This window comes from Panthera tigris, chromosome E2, assembly GCF_018350195.1.
Source record: "Panthera tigris isolate Pti1 chromosome E2, P.tigris_Pti1_mat1.1, whole genome shotgun sequence".
NCBI lineage: Eukaryota > Metazoa > Chordata > Mammalia > Carnivora > Felidae > Panthera > Panthera tigris.
This window is the reverse complement of record NC_056674.1, coordinates 6,332,007-6,351,363: the sequence shown is the minus strand read 5'-3', so window position 1 is coordinate 6,351,363 and position 19,357 is coordinate 6,332,007. Positions and strand designations below refer to the sequence as shown.

The window sequence follows — 19,357 nt, the reverse complement described above, 5'->3', positions numbered from 1 at the left end:
GTGACAGTTTGTTGGGGATAGATAAAATAACCTTGACCTTAGGGATCAGATGTTCAGATATTAGAGGCAGAGTGTCAAGATATTCATGAAATAATTCTTACTTCACCCTGCAGAATCTCAGTCAAGTGAAGAAGAACATGTGATGAAATAGTAATGTTTGTTGAATCTCAAGAATAGTAGATCGAATTTTTGTAGATCTAAATTTTTCAGAAAGAAAACTAACCATTCAATGAAAGGTGGGGGCATCCACATACCCTACTTGCTGGGATATGACATTTTCCAGGCATTTGCAGGAGCAGTTTATGAATTGTGTACCCACAGTGAGAAGGTGCAGTCATGGTGGTGAAGCAATCCCCTGTCCCAAAACCGTGGGATAATCCATATGTGCAGAAATCAGTGTGACCAACTGCCCCCATGTCACGATGTGTGCTGTAGTGGACACTGAACTTTTTAAAATTATGTAAAACAAAGCTCCAAAAAAGATGATTCGGTAATACTCCTTGTAGAATAAATTGTGGTTTTTCAAGTAACATGATAAATCTGTTTGTATTGGCGCATAATAACTGCTTCCTAGAGCCCTGGTTGAGGAGCAGTTTGATTGGAAAGTAAGTCCAGTGTGATGATATATATGAAACATTGAACCAGAAGAGAATACTATGGTGTGTGCATATGTCTCACATTTATGCAATTTCAGACGCTACCCAGTGTGCTCTGAAATTACATAAAGGGAGAATAAGCATAAATCTGAAAAAGAAATGTTACACCCAGAGATCGAAATACTATCAGTTGTGGGGTAATTCCCGAGAATGTATTTTACTATTATATATGTATAGTAGATTTCTGTTTTGAATTTAGCAGCTTTGAGCAACACCCGTTTATTTTCTTACATTGTCAGCAGGTCATAAGATCAAGAGCCAGGCTGTTAACTGGAGCCTCTGGGGTTAAATTTCTTCTTCTTCTTTTTTTTTTTTTTTCAGTGTTCCTTTATTTTGAGAGAGAGAGAGAGAGAGATCACATACTCGAGTGGGGAAGGGACAGAGACAGAGGGAGCGAGAGAGTTCTAAGCAGGCTCCAAAATGTCAGATCAGATCCTGATGCTTGACATCATGATCTGAGCTGAAATCAAGTATTGGATGCTTAACTGATGGGGCCACCCAGGTGCCCCTGGGGTTAAGTTTCTTTGAGGGTGATTTATGTTAGCAGAATTTATTTTTTTCCAGAAATCATTTTTAAAAATGATTTCCAGGGTGCCTGTGTTGCTTAGCCAGTTGAACGTCCTGGGATCAAGCCCTGTGTTGGGCTCCACGTTGAGTGTGGATCCTGCTTAGGATTCTCTCTCTCTCTCTCTCTCTCTCTCTCTCTCTCTCTCTCTGTCTCTCTCTCTGTGTGTGTGTCCCCTTTCTCTCTCTAAAATTAAAAAGAACTAAAATGAAAATAAGTAAAAAAATAATAAAAATGATTTACATGTAGCCCCTCCACCTTGAAAGCCAGAATCAGCATGCTGCCTCCCTCCCTGTTCTCCCTCTCTTTCCCCGTCTCTATCTCTTGACTGCTTTTGTTCTTGAAGGTCCATATGATTTTTTGGATCCACATAGATGATCCAGGATAGTCCACCTCATTTAAAGTGCAGTGATTGGGGCGCCTGGGTGGCTCAGTCAGTTGAGCGTCCGACTTCGGCTCAGGTCGTGATCTCGTGGTCCGTGAGTTCAAGTCCTGCGTCGGGCTCTGTGCTGACAGTGCAGAGCCTGGAGCCTGTTTCAGATTTTGTGTCTCCCTCTCTCTCTCTGACCCTCCCCCATTCATGCTCTGTCTCTCTCTGTCTCAAAAATAAATAAACGTTAAAAAAAAAAATAAAGTCCAGTGATTATAGTGCTTGCTTTGGCAACACATATACTAAAATGGGGGTGACTCAGAAAAGATTAGCACGGACCCCATGCACAGAATGGCATGCACATTCGTGAAGCATTCCATCTATTTGTTTATTCCTTAAACGTCAAATCATTGTGGACAAATAATTTTGAATAAAGACCTGACTAAAGGAAATAAAATAAAGTTGGATGATTGTGAACCATAATTACATCTGCAAAGTCTTTTACCATGTGATGCAAGATAACCAAGGGTATATCACCTGCGTGTGGAGCTCTTCTTACCTCTGTGTGATCCCAGTGATTACACATGGGATGATTTCATGCAAGGAACAGAGTGCTTAATATTTTTCCATTCTCCTTCGTTAGATTCATTTCATATGTAAAGCATGTATGTCAGTTTAGAAATACAATACGGAAAGAGTCTTTTTTTTTTTAATTTTTTTTTCAACGTTTATTTTATTTTTGGGACAGAGAGAGACAGAGCATGAACGGGGGAGGGACAGAGAGAGAGGGAGACACAGAATCGGAAACAGGCTCCAGGCTCCGAGCCATCAGCCCAGAGCCCGACGCGGGGCTCGAACTCACGGACCGTGAGATCGTGACCTGGCTGAAGTCGGACGCTTAACCGACTGCGCCACCCAGGCGCCCCCGGAAAGAGTCTTTGATCACATCGTCTTGAGTCAGAAAAGTTGTAGCAGACATGAGTATTAGGAAGGGACCGAGCATGGCAACCGTTTCCAACGCTGAGTGCTCAGTAGCAGGAAACAGGCAGTCCCAACAGTCTCTCGTGGTCGTTCCCTCTAAGAACTGGATTTCAGTGATGAGACTGACATGGTGGAGTGTTCACACAGCATCCTACCTGTGGTCCTACTGTGCGTTAACGATTTTACAGGGAAATTTTGCATAGGTCCCTATACCAACAGGTCCATGAGAAACGGAGTCCCTTGTCAATGAGGTTGTAAAGGAATGCAGCGAATGCATGTAATTTCCCACCTGCCCTTGTGACCTCCACGCCCACAATTTCCATACTGCCCATCTTTCTACCACTATAGCCTCTTGTCCTCTACCCCTCCCCCCCTACAGGTCCTTCTCCATCCCAGTACTTTAGCCTGTCCCTCCAACCCCTGGGCCTGTGCGTGCTCCCACGCACTTCCACCTGAACCTTCAAGACTTCCTTCCCCAGCTCTATTGTGCACCCATTTTTAATTCCATTTCTCGTGTCTATCCCCTGCACTATTCCAGGGACCTCTGTCCTATCATCACCTGCACATCGTCCATCCCTGTTGACCTGTATTGAATTTCATCCGGGGCAGAAGCCAATGACTGCAGCCCAGTGCCCATATCCTCCATGGCCCATCTTCGCCCTAAGTTCTTGGGTGCTGTCCGCTCCCTGTGTACCCCATACACACCCCAACATTACCCCTTTTCCTGAGTCCCTTTAAAACAATTTTTTAGTGTTTATTTTTGAGGAAGAGAGAGAGAGGGGGAGGGAGGGAGAGGGGTAGAGAGAGGGAGACACAGAATCCAAAGCAGGCGGCTCCAGGCTCTGCGGCATCAGCACAGAGCCCAACGTGGGGCTGGAACTCACGGACAGCGAGATCATGACCTGAGGCTGAAGTCTGATGCTTAACTGACTGAGCCAACCAGGCGCCCTTCCTGAGTCCCTTAATCTTTTCATTCCCCTTCTCTTCCCAGCTGACTTCATCACCCACACCCGTTTTGTGTCCTTGAGACCATTATCTCCCCACAAAGGTTTCAGCTCCCTTTCCACCCTCTGTCTCTGTCTTGGGCCACTAACCACATCCAGTGCATCCGTACTTCATTAATACAGTGTGTCATATTTGTGTGTGTGTGTCTTTTATACTCTCTTGACCCTATTACCAGGTTCCAGCTACAGGGCAGTCACTTCCCCCAGCTGAGCAGCTGACCACGTCCATGTCTCAGTCCCTTCTGTCACTGGGCTCTCACACACTCTGGCCACTTTGCAGCAGCTGTGACCACCCTGTGGCAGGTACTAGACAACCAGGGACAGCCTTTCTGCTCTGGAACTTGTGATATTAGCCAATCAGCCAGTCCACTGGGAAGCCTTGAAAAGTGGCTCACTTCATTCCGCTTCCTCACATAAGCTGCTCTTCCAGCTTTAGCTTGTCACCCCGTCCCCATGGGCATCCCGTAGCGTGGCCCCACCTGGCAGCCTTCGACCCTGTGCAGCTGCTGGTCATAAAAGAGTTCTGCCTTTTGCACTCTCAACAATAGCCAAATTGTGGAAAGAGCCTAAATGTCCATCAACTGATGAATGGATAAAGAAATTGTGGTTTATATACACAATGGAGTACTACGTGGCAATGAGAAAGAATGAAATACGGCCTTTTGTAGCAACGTGGATGGAACTGGAGAGTGTGATGCTAAGTGAAATAAGCCATACAGAGAAAGACAGATACCATATGGTTTCACTCTTATGTGGATCCTGAGAAACTTAACAGAAACCCATGGGGGAGGGGAAGGAAAAAAAAAAAAAAGAGGTTAGAGTGGGAGAGAGCAAAAGCATAAGAGACTCTTAAAAACTGAGAACAAACTGAGGGTTGATGGGGGGTGAGAGAGAGGGAAGGGTGGGTGATGGGTATTGAGGAGGTCACCTTTTGGGATGAGCACTGGGTGTTGTATGGAAACCAGTTTGACAATAAATTTCATATATTGAAAAAAAGAGTTCTGCCTTTCATCGCTGCAAGAGTCACAGTGGTTTGTGTCCCCCATCAAATGGCTTTCATCCCACAAAATGTTCCCTTCCTACCGTGTGTTTCTTTAGCCCCATGTGCTCGTGAATTGTCGGGGCCTTTACCCAGCCCCACCCTTTGCTCACTTTTGCTGATTATGCCCTCTCCACCAATTCCACTTTATTCTTATGACTGTCATACCCCCAGACTGATGTGTGTTACACCCTGAACATCTCACACACTCTGTCCCCTCGTGCCCTTAAGTCGTGCAGTGCTCTTGAAGCATACTGCACCCTTTAACCCCTGTGTGCCTTTTATTCTCTGTCCTCACTCACCTCTCACTTTGTGTACTCTTGTTAGGAATGGAATTGTGTGCACCTGAATTCTTATGTTGACGCTGTAATCCCTTGAACTTGGAGGTGGGGGCTTCAAAGAGATAATGAGGTTAAGTGAGGCTATTAAAGTGGAAATAGTACAGTGTGACTGGTGTCCTTACAAGAAGGACCTCCGGACACACAGACCCCAGGGAAGCAGATGCGCATGGGCAGAACAAGGCCATGTGAGCACACGGAGATGGGGGGCACCCGGAAGCCAAGGAGAGAGGCCTCAGAAGAAGCCAACCCTGCTGACACCTCTGTCTTGGGTTCGTGGCTTGAGGAACTCTGAGGAAATAGGTTTCTGTGGTTCACACCACCAGCCTTGGATATTTTGTCATGGCAGCTTTAGCGGAGTAAACCCCCACCCACGTCACCGTGCTGTGTGCATCACCCCTGTTTTATATCTTTGCGCTCTTCCCCCCCAGCCCTTCTTAATGCTGCTGTTACACCCTCATGAACTGCCCCTCAGCACGCCCTGCATTTCCACAACCAGAGCTCACAGAACTATTGAAATGCTGGTCATTTAAGACGTCCTGGTGGGGTCTGCAGTTGGAGGCATGCAGGGGCAGACATGGGGCCCCATTCTTGCATTTTCAGACTTGGACACATGTCTTTGATAAACATATTTATACAAACATGTTTTTGAGGAGCATACACCTGGTAATTGTGTGAGGGGCTTTGTGAAAGTGAGTAGGCCAGTGGTGTGAGGGTGTGCATTGTGTGTGTGAATATGAGTGTGAATGTGTATGTAGTCTCTGTGCACATGAGTGTCTGTGGGCCTGAGACTAAATATGCCAGAATGAGAAAGACTGTATGCACGTGTGTTTTTTCCATGTGTTTGAGTCGATGAGTGTGCATAGTGTATGCGTGTGTGTGTGCCTGAGTGTGCAAATGTGCCTGTGTGTGAGCCCGTGTGCTTGCAGAATGGGCTGGCAGCCATCTGGCTCTATTCCTGCACTGGGAAATTGGGGAGTAGGGGATACAGTGAACATTTAATATCACCAAAATGGTGGTTCGGCTTCGCCCTCACCTCCTGGGAGGGGATCTTCACCCCTTGGAATGTCTTGCTCATATATTTTCTTTGTCTGGGGTGGGACCGTGAGACGGTCTCACAGTGGGATTTATGATGGGGCCTCGGTCCATGGAGGAGACGCTGAACACTGAAGGTGTCCACCAGACGGTGCAAGAACAGGAGGCTAAACGCCGGCCACCCTGACGGTATGTGGCCGAGCTCCAGGAGAAAGTGTGCGCACGTAGGCTTGAGTGAGCGTCCCTGGTGGCCGTACGCTCTGAATATTGTCAGGTTTCAGTGCTCGGAGAGCAACCCATCCATCACTTCACAGAGAGAGGACCCTGGAGCTTTCCATTTGGTACTTTCACTGAACTTTGCCCCGAGCATTTCTTCCCTGTTTGAGAGTCACCTGTATCCTTTCCCTGTAACAAACTATAACAGTGAGTGCAACAGCTCTCAGTGAGTCTGGGCGTCCTTAGGGGGAATTCTGTCAGCTAAGCGTAGTTTGGGGAACCCCAAGCTTCCTTCCACTTGATATCAGAAGTAGGTGTGCTGCTAGGTGGACCGTGGTTCCCCACCTTTCCACATGGATGAAGAACCCTCACAGGGGAATGGACAGTGGACCTTGTTGAGACTGTGTATTTGTCTGTTGGTAAATCCGTAGAAGTGACTTTTGGCTCGTAAATTTTGTGTCTTCGTTAGTTGCATGAGCCCTAAGTGCTCCCTCATGAAAAGCATGAGCCCCAAGTGCTCCCTTAATAAAAGAGAAGTGTAGAGACCTCTGGTAAGAGCTCAGTGCTGTTGAATTAACAGAGAGCAGCATTGACTTCTCTGATAGAACAGTGGTAGAACCTGCTTGTGAAATCCTGGAATCCCGGTACCTGTATTTCTGAGGGTCACTTTGATAAACATCTGTTTTTCTTAGAGGGGTAGATTTTTAGACTTCCTTTGATTGCCAGGGTCAATATTATTATAATGTCGTTTTGATAATATTTGCATATCGCAAATCTCAGTATAATTTGTATTTAGTTATAAAAATGAGACCTGGGACACCTGATGGCTCAGTCGGTGGAGCATCCAACTCTTGGTTTCAGCTCAGGTCAGGTTCATGGGTTCAGGCCCCATGTCTGCCTCTGTGCTGGCAGTGTGGAGCCTGCTTGGGAGTCTCTTTCTCTCCCTCTCTCTCTGCCCCTCCCACCCTCTGTCTGTCTGTCTGTCTCTCTCTCTCAAAATAAAATAAACTTGAAAAAATGAGTCCCATGATTTCTTCTTTTTACTCAAAAAACATGGGACTCACCCATGTTTTCTAATATGAATTGTTGGCATGTTCTCTTTTATATCTCTTTAGATATTCTTGCTGGATTCTGATTCCGTGTATTTCCTCAATTCTCAAATAATGATGCAGCTTAGAAGACAGAAGACTAAGAATGCTCTAGATTTTTGGTGGAAGAACTTCTGAGGGAATCGGGGATGCCTGTGAGACACACACACTCGCTGCCAGTCCCTTAGTTGTCTGACATCAGTATTTACTGCTCCTTCCCTGTGAGCCCCTCTCTGCCATCAGGGATCATGAAAAGTAAGAGCCCCTCCTAAAGCAGACAACAGTCTCTTCGGAGATACTCACAAACTCGTAATTGGATTTGGTAATTAGTCCTGGGAGAAAGTTTTTCAGAAGTGTTGTCAGCTACCGAAGGCTGTGCTGTCACTGCCACCACGTGTGAAATGATAATTGCAGTTCTGACGGGAGGTGAGGTCACAGATCACAAAGCCTTATCTCTGGTCTGGCTGCCTCCCTCCCTCACACGTACTGGCTGCTGTGACCTTCACGCTGCGCCCCCATCCTTCAACGTGACGAGTCCAGTGAGTTCTTTCTCTGTCAGACTGAGAGGCAGCGCCTGTAAGGAAGGACGTGTGAGTAAGTGTTCGTGTCTGGAAAGGGATCCTGAGCGTCGGGACAGACCAGGGGAAGAGCTAAAGAGGGAGGTGGGGTAGTTCCTTGGGTGTGAGCTGAACTTGTCGATAGAGGTGAGGACCCCGGACCCTGCACCCACACCCACGCCTGGTGGTTCCTGGTGCCGTTTAATGAAGTCCTCCCGCAGACTGTTACTGATGAAAATGCCAGTGACAAGGAAGGGTCATTTTGAAGGTGCGTAAGGACCGTAGTTATGAAAGCCCTCTGCTGTTGACATTACTTTGCAGGAATCACAGGTTGAGTTTTCAGTGTCAGTAGAGGTGTGCCTACAATGCCTTTAGACCTCTAACAGTTTCCAGTTGTCTACAGAAATAGTATATATGAATTAGTTTCTAGAATTTTTGTTAGTTTCTTTTTTTGTAACTCAAGTATATGATGCCCTTACTGGAGATAGTAATTGTGCCTGTACTGAAACCATCTGAGGCCTCCTGGCTATGGGAAGATTCCTTTACTTCTTGAAGTTAGAGAAGCAACATTTAAGGAAATGGTAACTATAATTATGGGTTCCAGAAAACAGCTGTCATGAGTACATGTATCTTGTCTTATTATCTGTGGTTTAATAATATTCTGACATCATCCCCAAGCTCACAACTCATTTCCTTATGATTTCAACATAAACGATACACAAGATTCTGTATTCCCAGATATTCTCTTCTGTCTTTTGTCTTTCACATATGTTGCCTAATATCCAATAGTTTCGCTTATTGTGGGATTTAATGCTTAATCATTTGAACCAAAATTACTAATAACTTAGTTTCTACCTCACACTGTTTAATTACATATCATATATATTTTTTTGCTTCACAGCTCTGGGAACAGGGTAATATTGTCAGATGGTTTATTGGATTGAGTCCACTGTGTTTTCCTTCCTGGAATGACAGCCAGTGAGTCTTTCTGCTGAACTCACATTGAGCAAACCCTTCATTCACCAAACCCAGCTAAGACCTTGCAAAGTTTCTTGTAGGATTAGCCTAGAGAATAAATTATTAAAGAATATGGAAACTTTATGAGCAGGTTTGTCAAGGAGAAGAAAAGTAGCATGAAATGAAATGGAAAAGTGTTTTTCAAAACTAAATACAGGTCTTATTGGAAGATACAGCTGACCTGGATTGTCCGTGGAGCACAGAGTTTCGGGCACTGTTGGCTCCAGCCTGCCATGTTCCAGTCTCCATTCGGCCCCTGACCAGTATGTGAATTTAGATACGTCCCTTAACTTCTCTGTCTCTGAGTTCTTCTTATCTTTGCAGTGCCTCTGTCATGCAGTGAGGAAAATTTTTAAAATGATTCATATTTACGGCTGTACAGCAGTGACTTGCGCGTTTTAAGTGCCATGTAAGAGTTATTCATTCCATTCTTGGAAGCCCCTTAACAAAACTAAATTGAAGAAATGTATCTCAGAGAGCATATTGGATTTCAGTTGATATGATCAATCTAGTCCACACGACATGATCTGGTGCAGGATCCTCTGAGTCTGAAGACAAATACCAGTCACTGGCAACTGGCCCTAGATTTTTGACAATAGGAGTGGTCTCCTTATCTGAGACTTGTTGGAATCCTGGGCATTTTCTCTTCACTGCTCTCATCTCTCATTTTGTTATATAAGATGCAGGTTGTGCTGCACAGATTTGGTTCTAAAACATCTGGTTACAGTTTTTTCTTGGTCATGCCTTTTATAGGTGTCCCCAAGCCAATGGCAGCCTTTAGGCGAAGGATTTCTTCAGTGACTTTTTTTTTTTAATATTTACTTATTTTTGAGAGAGAGAGTGAGACAGAGTGTGAGCAGGGGAGGGCCAGAGAGAGGGAGACACAGAATCAGAAGCAGGCTCCAGGCTCTGAGCTGTTAGCACAGAGCCCGACGCGGGGCTCGAACTCACGGACCACAAGATCATGACCTGAGCTGAAGTCGGATGCCCAACCGACTGAGCCACCCAGGCGCCCCTCTTCAGTGACTTTTGAATGTAGATTTGTTTTCTGTCCTCACAGAGCTGGCAGGTTGTGTCCATTGGCACCAGCTGCTCCTTCTGTGTCTCCAGCCATCACAAGCAGCCCCAGGACCTCCAGGTGGGTGGAAATTAAAGTACAGCCTTCCCAGGATTTGGGGGTTTCCATTTTCCTCTGCTGGTTTCTTTTTTTTTTCTTTCTTTTTTTTTCTGTAATTTTTTTAAGGTTTATTCATTTTTTAGAAACAGAGCACGAGTTGGGGAGGGGTAGAGAGAGGGAGACACAGAATCCAAAGTGAGCTCCAGGCTCTGAGCTGTCAGCACAGAGGCCGATACAGGGCTCGAACCCATAAACTGTGAGATCATGACCTGAGCTGAAGTCGGACACTCAACCAGCTGAGCCACCCAGGCGCCCCTGGTTTCTTTATATGCTGGTAAATATCCCTTTCCTGTAGGATTTCCAAATGGGGCAACAAACCCATCACAGAGAACAGAAATTTAGGATTCTGCTCTACTGAATTTTGTGACAAATTTGCAGACTCAATATTGTTACTGTTCCCTGAGGCTTCATGTGGGCTCAGATCTGGACCTGTAGATCTGTAAGTTTCTTCCGCATGGACTCCATCAGCAGGTCACACACGATCACAGGACAGCCTTTTGCAGCCACTCACAGATTTGTGTGTGTGTGTGTGTGTTAGGCATTTTCAAAAATGACAGACACTACACAGGTTGTAAGCACAGAGGTCAGTGGAATTCATGACTGAACACACCTCTGTACACAACACCTAGATCAAGAAAAGAATGCTGTAGCTCTTCAGAAACCCTCTTGTACCTGTCACTACCTCCAAGAATATAATTCTTTTGCACGGATTTATGGGAGTGGAATCTTAGGACATAGGTTTATATCTGCTCTAACATTTAAGAGAGTAGTTCACTTTGCCTGTTTTGTACTTTACATAAATGGAACATATGGCATGATCTCTTTCATATTGTCATTTTTTCCCCATTCTATCTGATGTTGTGAATTTATCTGTATTGCTGTATATTACTCCCCCCATTCATGGTATAGGACACCATTGTGTAAATATGAGTCAGTTAATTGATTCATTCTGTTAATGAGCTGGTGGGTAGTTTTTAGTTTGGGGCTGTTATGAGTAATGAGTAGTGCTGGCATATAAACCCTGTGATTGGTCTTTCTGATGATAAATGCACAGATTTCTGTTACATGCATTTGCAGGAGTAGAATTGTTGGGACACAGGGTTGTATTTGGACAGCTAAAGTGGATACTGCATCATTTTCCAAATGTGTGTACCAGTTTTAACACCTGCCAGCAGTATCTGAGATTCTTCATTAATCTATATCTTTGCCAGAGCCTCGTTATTTCTGTCATTTCCAGTTTATATTTTTCAGTGCTGTTTGGCGTTATATTTAGGTAGTGGTTATATTTTGATTTTCCTGTTTACTAAGGATATTAAATACTTCTACACACGGGGTGCCTGCGTGGCTCAGTTGGTTGAGCATCTGACTTCGGCTCAGGTCGTGATCTCACGGCTTGTGAGTTTGAGCCTTGTGTTGGGCTCTGTGCTGACAGCTCAGAGCCTGGAGCCTGCCTTGGATTCTGTGTCTCCTTCTCTCTCTCTGCCCTTCCCCTGCATGTTCTCTCTCTCTCTCTCTCAAAAATGAGTAAACATTTAAAAATCTTTAAATACTTTTACATATGTATTATCCACTGAATAACTTCTTTTTAAAATTTCTGTTGGAATGCTTTGCCTATTTATTTTGTTGTGTGGTTTGTAGTAGTTCTTTGTGCTGGTTACAGGTTATATCTGTCTGTGTGTGTGTGTGTGTGTGTGTGTGTGTGTGTGTGTGTGTTGATGAGAACTACCCTTAATTTTGTCATTTCACCCATATGATTAATGTGTTCTGTGCTATTTAAGAAATATCTTCTTTAAAGTAAGTATTTTCTTATTCTAAGACCATAGAAATATCTTGTTTGGTTTTCTAAAAAAAAAAAAAAAGTACACTATTTTTCTTTAAAATTCAGATGAGCAATCCATTGAGAGTTTATCTGTTTTATGACATGGGGAGTGATTGAGGGTCCCTCCATCCTCAGGTACAGCTAGTGAATTTTAGCTTTTTCTGAAAATGTTGTATTTGCATTCATTCCCTTTGCCGTCACTTGTCATTGCTTCCCCCAGGCTAACCACGTCATCTTTCATGCTGACTTTTCAGTGAAATATACCAGACATCTATTATTCCCATCTCATGAAGTCTTGGCCATCAAACAGAAGCACATAATGAAAGTCCCTTTTGGTGTCAGAAATCTTCAGTGAGCCTTTTTGCTCAGAAGAATGATTGTTGCCATAATTTAAAAGTAAGGGTGTTGAATGACAGAATGTCCTACAGGGATTTGATAGTGGGAATAATCTTCTTGTCACAGACTGTAGTTGGAATTGTGGGCAATTTCTCTCTTCTCTACCATTACCTGTTCCTTTACCACACTGAGTGCAGGGTGAGGTCCACCCATTTGATTCTCAGGCACCTGACGATAGCCAACTCCTTGGTCATTGTCTCCAAAGGAGTCCCCCACACTGTGGCATCTTTTGGGTTGAAACATTTTTTCAATGAGTTTGGATGCAAACTTCTTTTCTGTGTTCAGAGGGTGGGCAGGGGAATGTCCATTGGCAGCACCTGCCTCTTGACTGTGTTCCAGACCATTATGATCAGCCCCATGAACTCCTGTTTGAAGGAGTTTAAAGTCAAAGCCCCAAAGTACATTGGCTTCTCCATTTCCCTCTGTTGGATCCAGTTCATGTTTGTAAATTTAGTTTTTCCTCTGTTATATGTGTTTAGCAACCGGAGCATGAAAAACTTCACAAAGAAAGGAGATTTGGGCTACTGTCTTGCTGTAGATCACGAGACAGTCACAGTTTCCGTATATGCAGTGTTGATAGTATTTCCTGAAGCTTCCTTGTGTGGTCTCACAATCGGGGCCAGCAGCTCCATGGTCTTCCTCCTGCACAGACACAAGCAGCGGGTCCAGCACATTCACAGCACTAATGTCGCCCCCAGATCCTCTGCTGAGTCCAGAGCCACCCAGAGCATCCTCGTCCTCGTGAGCACCTTTGTGTCTTTCTACTTCCTCTCCTCCGTCTTTCATGTTTGTGTTGCTCTTCTTTGTAATTCCAGCTGGTGGCTGGTGAACACCGCTGCCATGATTTCTGTGTGTTTTCCAACTGTCTGCCCCTTTCTGCTTATGGGCCGGAATTCTGTTATATCCAGACTCTGCTTTGCATGGATAACAAATATAACATTTCCTAATCTTATCAGAAATATGTGAAGTGAATGTTTTTTGCACCATATTTAGTTCTTGATGCATCACCATCAAAAACTGTGTTCAGGAAGTAAAGGAGAAATGCCATGTCTTTCTACATTACACACTAATGCGCACTGGGCTTTCTTCAGCTGGTTGAACTAGGAACCTGCATTTCTGTAGCGGAGGTGAATAAAGCAGCTTGACCTCATAAACTTAATCAAATGGTGTTTACACAAAATTTAATAGACTGGGTCCTAGCTCCTGTGTCAGATTCATAGAGTGGTTGACCAACTGGTTTACATGGGGAAATGTTTTGCCTGGCCATAGTTTTGCCTGGCCATATGTTTTACATGTCCATACTATTGCCTTCTCCAGAATATCGTGTAGTTAAAACAATGCAATATGTAGCCTTTGCAGATTGGATTCTTTCATTTGGCAAGGTGCTTTTAAGGTTCTCCCATGTCTTTTCCTGGCTTGATAGTCCATTTATTTTTAGTGATGAATAATGTGCCATTGTCTAGATATATCACAGCTTTTTTTTTTTTTTTTTAACCATTCACCTACTTGGTTACTTCCAAGTTTGGACAGTTAAGCAGAAGTTCTATAAACATTCATGTGCCGGGTTTTTACATGGAAATAAGTTTTCAGCTCATTTGTATAAATACCAAGGAATGTGATTGCTAGAATGTGATAAGAGTATGTTTAGTTTTGTAAGAAAACATTAAACTGCCTTCCAAAGTGGCTATAATCTTCCCACAAGCAGTGAATGATGGTATTTGTTGTTCGGCATCTTTACTGGCATCCACTGGTGTCAGGATTTTGGATTTTGGCCATTGTATTAGATGTGTGGTGGTAACTCATTGTTTCTCTTTTCAGGTGTCTAATGACATAAGATGCGGAGTGTATTTTCATATGCTTCATTTTCCATCCAGTGTATCTTCTTTGATGAGGGTGTTTATTGCTGTCTTTTTCCCATTTTTAAATGATGTTTTTTGCATTCTTACTGGGCTTTGCGAGTGTTCTTTGTGTGTTCCAATACCGGACCTTTTAGAAATGTGCTTTGCGAGTACTTTACCCCAGTCTGTGGCTTTTTTCTCATTCTCTTGACCGTGTTTTTTGCACAACAGAAGTTATTAATTTTAACAAAATCCAAATTATTATTACCTCCGTGGATTGTGCCTTTGGTATTGTATCAAAAAAGTGATGAAACCTAGGTCCTCTAGATTTTTTCCTGTGTCATCTTCTAAGAATTTTATAGTTACACATTTCACATTTACATCTATGATTAATTATGAGTTGAATTTTGTGAAAGGAATAAGGTTTGTGTCTAGATGAATTTTTTTTTGTACATTGATGTCCATTTGCTCCAACACATCTGTTGAAAAGACTACCTTTTCTCCATTGTATTGCTTTTGCTTCTTTGTCAAAGATCAGTTGACCATGTTTGTATGGGTCCATTTTTGAGCTCTCCATTATGTTCCTTTGATCTGTTTGTGTGTCTTGATTACTGTATATTTTTTTAAAAATTTAATGTTTGTTTATTTTTTGAGGGAGACAGAGCACAAGCCGGGGTAGGGGCAGAGAGACGGGGAGACACAGAATCCAAAGCAGGCTCCAGGCTCTGAGCTGCCAACACAGAGCCGGATGCAGGGCTCAGACTCCTGAACTGTGAGATCATGACCTGAGCCGAAGTTGAGCGCTTAACGGTCTGAGCCACCCAGGCACCCCATTGATTACTGTATATCTATAGTAAGCCTTGAAATCAAGTAATATTAGTCCTCTGACTTTGTTCAGCTCCTTCAATATTTTGTTTCCTACTGTGTGTCTTTTGACTATCAATATAAACTTTAGAATCAATTTGTTGATATTCACCAAATAACTTGCTATTTAGTTTGGGATTGCATTGAATCTGTAAGTCAAGTTGGGAAGAATGACACTTTGACCCTATTGAGTCTTTCTGTCCGTGTACATGAAATCTCTCTCCATTTATTTAGTTCTTTGATTTTGTTTATCAGCTACCTAGCTTTCTTCCTGTAGATCCTGTACATACTATGTTAGACTTATACCTAAGTATAACTTCCTTTTCTGGTAGTGTAAAGTTACTGTGTTTTTAAATGCAAATTCCACTTGTTCATTGCTGACTTGTGTACTGTCTTAGTCTGAACTGTTATAACAAAGCAACATAGACCAGATGGTACATAAGCAACAGATGCTTCTCACTGTTCTAGAGGCTGGGAAGCCCAAGATCACTGTGATGGCTAATTAGGTGTCTAAGTGAGGGCCCTATTCTTGGCTGCAAAAGACTGTTTTCTTGTTGGATTCTCATATTGTGGAGATTAAGAGCTCTCTGAGGTCCCTTGTATAAGGTCACTTATCTCCTTCATGAGGGTTCCCCTCTAACGCAGTCATTGACTTCCCAGGGGCACCACCTCCACATACCATCCCTGTGGGTTAGAATTGCACCATATGGGATTTAGGTGGATAACACAGCACATTGTATTAACCTTGTGTCCTTCAGTCTTGCTATAATCATTTCTTAGTTCCAAAAGTTTTTTCGTTTTGACTCTGTGGAGTTTCTACATAGACCGTGTGGTCTGCAAATAAGACAGTTTTATTTCTTGCTTCATAATGTCTGTCCTACTTCTTTTTCTTACTGCATTATCTAGGACTTCCAGTACAGTGCTGAACAAGAATGGTGAGAAAAGACATCCTTGCCACTGAATTGTACATTTTAAGAGTGGGTTTCATGGGGGCGCCTGGGTGGCTCAGTCAGTTAAGCATCCAACTCTTGATTTGAGCTCAAATCATGATCTCATGATTGTGAGATCAAGCCCTGCTTTGGGCTACATGCTGGGTGTGGAGCCTGCTTAAGATTCTCTCTCTCTCTCTCTCTCTCTCTCTCTCTCTCTCTCTCTATCTATCTATCTATCTATCTATCTCTGCCCCCTCCTTCAAACATGTGAGTCTCCACCCCCCACCCCCAAAAAAGTGGATTTTATGGTAGGACATATGTTATTGAAACAATCAAGTAAAAACATCAAATAGCTTCACGTTGAACTTAGGGGGAAAAAGTCTGATATCCTGACACTATACTATAAGGACTTGAGATGTAAGTTCCAGAGGGTTGCTGGAGGGGTTGTGGGTGGGGGGGATGGGCTAGATGGGCAAGGGGTATTGAGGAAGACACTTGTTAGAATGAGCACTGGGTGTTATATGTAGGAGATGAATCACTGGATTCTACTCCTGAAATCATTATTGCACTATATGTTAGCTAACATGGATATAAATTAAAAAAATAAAAATAAAAAAAATAAGTTCCAGTATCCATTGCAATAATGTAGGACAGAGAGGATTAGTTTTATGGCAATAATAGAAGAATTGGAAATGATTATAAGGTAAAATGAACATATTGTGTTCTCCAAATCCTGGTTATTAGTTTTGTAGGGTATCAACAGGTCTCTTAGCTCCACCTTACTAGATTCTAGTTCACAATTTCATACTGTTCTACTTCTTCCACTGAACTAAAAGGTATAAAAGAACTCCTACTCGGGGCACCTAGGTGGCTCAGTTGGTTGAGCGTCCGACTTCGGCTCAGGTCATGATCTCACGGTTCATGGGTTCGAGCCCCGCATCGGGCTCTGTGCTGACAGCTCAGAGCCTGGAGCCTGTTTCGGATTCTGTGTCTCCCTCTCTCTGACCCTCCCCCATTCATGCTCTGTCTCCCTCTGTCTCAAAAAAAATAAACGTTAAGAAAAATTAAAAGAACTCTTAATCTTCATATCTATAAAGCACTTACTTTGTATCTCTTATTGTCCTGGATACATTATTGTGTTACACACCTCTTAAAAGAATCTTTAACTCATGCATTTTTTCAAATTTTTCAATGTAGTAACACAGAGAAAACATGTAAACTAAATATATATAAAATGGGTTAAGGAAAAATTTCTAAATAAAAAGGAATTTTACCAGAGTTGAAAGACTCATATAATGCTTAATAGTATAATCACAAATTGAGATTTTTATAACCTTTGAAAAACTCTTCTGGTAAGATTATTGAATCATATTAACCGTCTGATAAATACTTGCACACATTAATGATCAAACTAGTGTAAAAGCGACTTGGGCAATTTATCTAAACAGTATTTCAGTATTTCACTTTCAGCAGTTATACTGGGTAAAGGGTCCTATGTGTGTAGCAGGAAAGGATGCATAAGAAGTTATTATTAGTGTGAAGAAAATGGGTCTCTCCTAACCAAGCAGTCAGGTTTGAGAGTAAACATTCTGTGTTGTATTCTAATCTCACTCCAGTTTTTTGCTTTTTGGTTTTTGGTATTTGACCATGGACAGACAGCTTTTAAGCCTCAGCCCTCTCTCAGTTGCCTTCCCTGTTTTTGGTACAGCTTGAGGTATAATTGATACACACACACACACACACACACACACATTTACTTACTGCACATATTCAATGTATCTCCCTCTTCCCGTCTACTCTACAAGTGGCCAAATTTAGAAGCCCAGGTGCTCCTTTGGTGCCCACAAAAGGTCAAACCACACGCAGGACCCACCGTCTAGTATAAACTCCATAGAAACCTGAAGTGAGTCTCCTCTTGTCTCTCAAGCCATTTTTGTGGCAACTTTGGAAACCTGTCCTGCTCTCCCCAGAAAGTCTCACTGTGCTTTAAATTTCAGATAGGGGTTCATCCCATGTCTGTGGAATATCTAAAAGTGCAAATTAACTATTTTCAAGGGGATCGATATGTGAAATTCCTAGTTGGCCTACAAACAAAGCAAGACTAATGTATCTTCAAGTGTATATGTTCATTCTTAAGGGGAAACTCATGATCAGTGAGCTTTCCAAATTACTCCAGTGAAAGCTCCAAGTAGCGGTTGGAGGGAAACTTTGCGCATATCATATCTCTACTCCTGAAATTTTCTTTTATTTCCTGACACTTCTTACATGCTTAATATATTTTGCCCCAGGGCTGAGCCTGGCTGGCTCAGTCAGTAGAGCATGTGACCCTTGATTTCAGGTTGTTTTGAGTTTGAGCCCCATGTTGGGTGTAGAGATTGTGTGTGTGTGTGTGTGTGTGTGTGTGTATTATCTATTATCCCTATACAGATATATATGTATGTGTGTGTGTGTGTGTATATATATGTATATATATATGTATATATATATATAGCTTCATGTAAATCAAGGCCAGTACAAGTCGTGAGTCTCGTGTAGGCACAAACAAGGGCATATGGAAACATCAGGTGCACACTGATGAATTGCACTTCAAATGTTTGGAGTCTAAGGTTGCACTGCTGTGCTGTTTTCATCATAGCCACATAAATATCCAAGAGGCAGAGGGTGGAGGGAGTAACTCAAGTAAATTATGAGTATATATTCATAAAGTTTTATGTTCTTTGATTCCATCAGGGAAGAAAATTGTTGCAGATGCTTTTCAGCCTTGACAGCCTGAAGATGTATTGTTAGTGTTTGTGTTGAAGTACTATAATGAGACAGGATAGACTTGATCTGATAGGGGGAAGAAAATAATTCATTTAGAGCTTTGAAAAAATGATTACATTTTATTAACGAAAACATAACTATGATAGAATTCTGAGTAAAACGGCATCAGTGTAGTGGTTAAACACAAATCCAGTACCTCTACACTGTATTCTGGTTGTTTTGATGAAGTTCTTCTCTCTGATAATTGCTTTTAGCTCCCCAAAATAAGACTAAATTTTCACTTATCTTTGATATACAACCACTATTTTCATTACAGGGAGAGGATGACTATCATTTCTTCTCCATTATTTCTAGCACATAAGCAGTCCCTGCTAACCTATCATGAAAATCTAAGTCTCTCAATCTTAAAGCCTGCTTTTTCATGCTGTCTGGCACAACAGTGGTTTCTGATAATCCAGTGGCCCTCTGTTGTACTGACAAATCTGTAGAAGGGATCCTGAACATACTATTTACATCACTGTTTGACATATATTCTCTGCCCAACCCATTTTCTCATTCAATACCACACAACATTGTATGTTAAAATTCAGTGTTCCTTCAGGATACATGGATGAGAATGATTCTCATTTAATAAAGTAGGCCCTTTTATCATATTGATCTGCTCCCAGAAACCATCATGGTAACACACAAAAAAAACATGTA

General features: G+C 42.7%; 1 protein-coding gene, 1 long non-coding RNA gene and 1 other non-coding gene across 3 annotated transcripts in view; all 3 read left to right on the top strand.

Annotated features, from left to right (window-relative positions):
- Positions 1 to 19,357, top strand: part of LOC122234326 — a 95,822-nt gene that overhangs the window by 65,555 nt on the left and 10,910 nt on the right. Inside the window, exons 4-5 of the long non-coding RNA XR_006212088.1 lie at positions 7,320 to 7,547; positions 9,927 to 10,004. This is a non-coding gene — a long non-coding RNA (uncharacterized LOC122234326). The remainder of the gene's footprint in view (positions 1 to 7,319; positions 7,548 to 9,926; positions 10,005 to 19,357) is intronic.
- LOC122234461 lies at positions 1,870 to 1,977 on the top strand. Its single transcript, XR_006212244.1, has one exon. It is a non-coding gene; the product is annotated as a U6 spliceosomal RNA (small nuclear RNA).
- Positions 12,169 to 13,566, top strand: LOC122234324 (vomeronasal type-1 receptor 4-like). Its single transcript, XM_042970267.1, has one exon. The coding sequence runs from the start codon at positions 12,280 to 12,282 to the stop codon at positions 13,222 to 13,224; it is 945 nt and encodes a 314-aa protein (XP_042826201.1). The 5' UTR covers positions 12,169 to 12,279; the 3' UTR covers positions 13,225 to 13,566.

Bases quoted from the DNA above. Each gene is read 5' to 3' on its own strand.
- LOC122234324 (XM_042970267.1), top strand. From the start codon at position 12,280: ATGTCCTACAGGGATTTGATAGTGGGAATAATCTTCTTGTCACAGACT.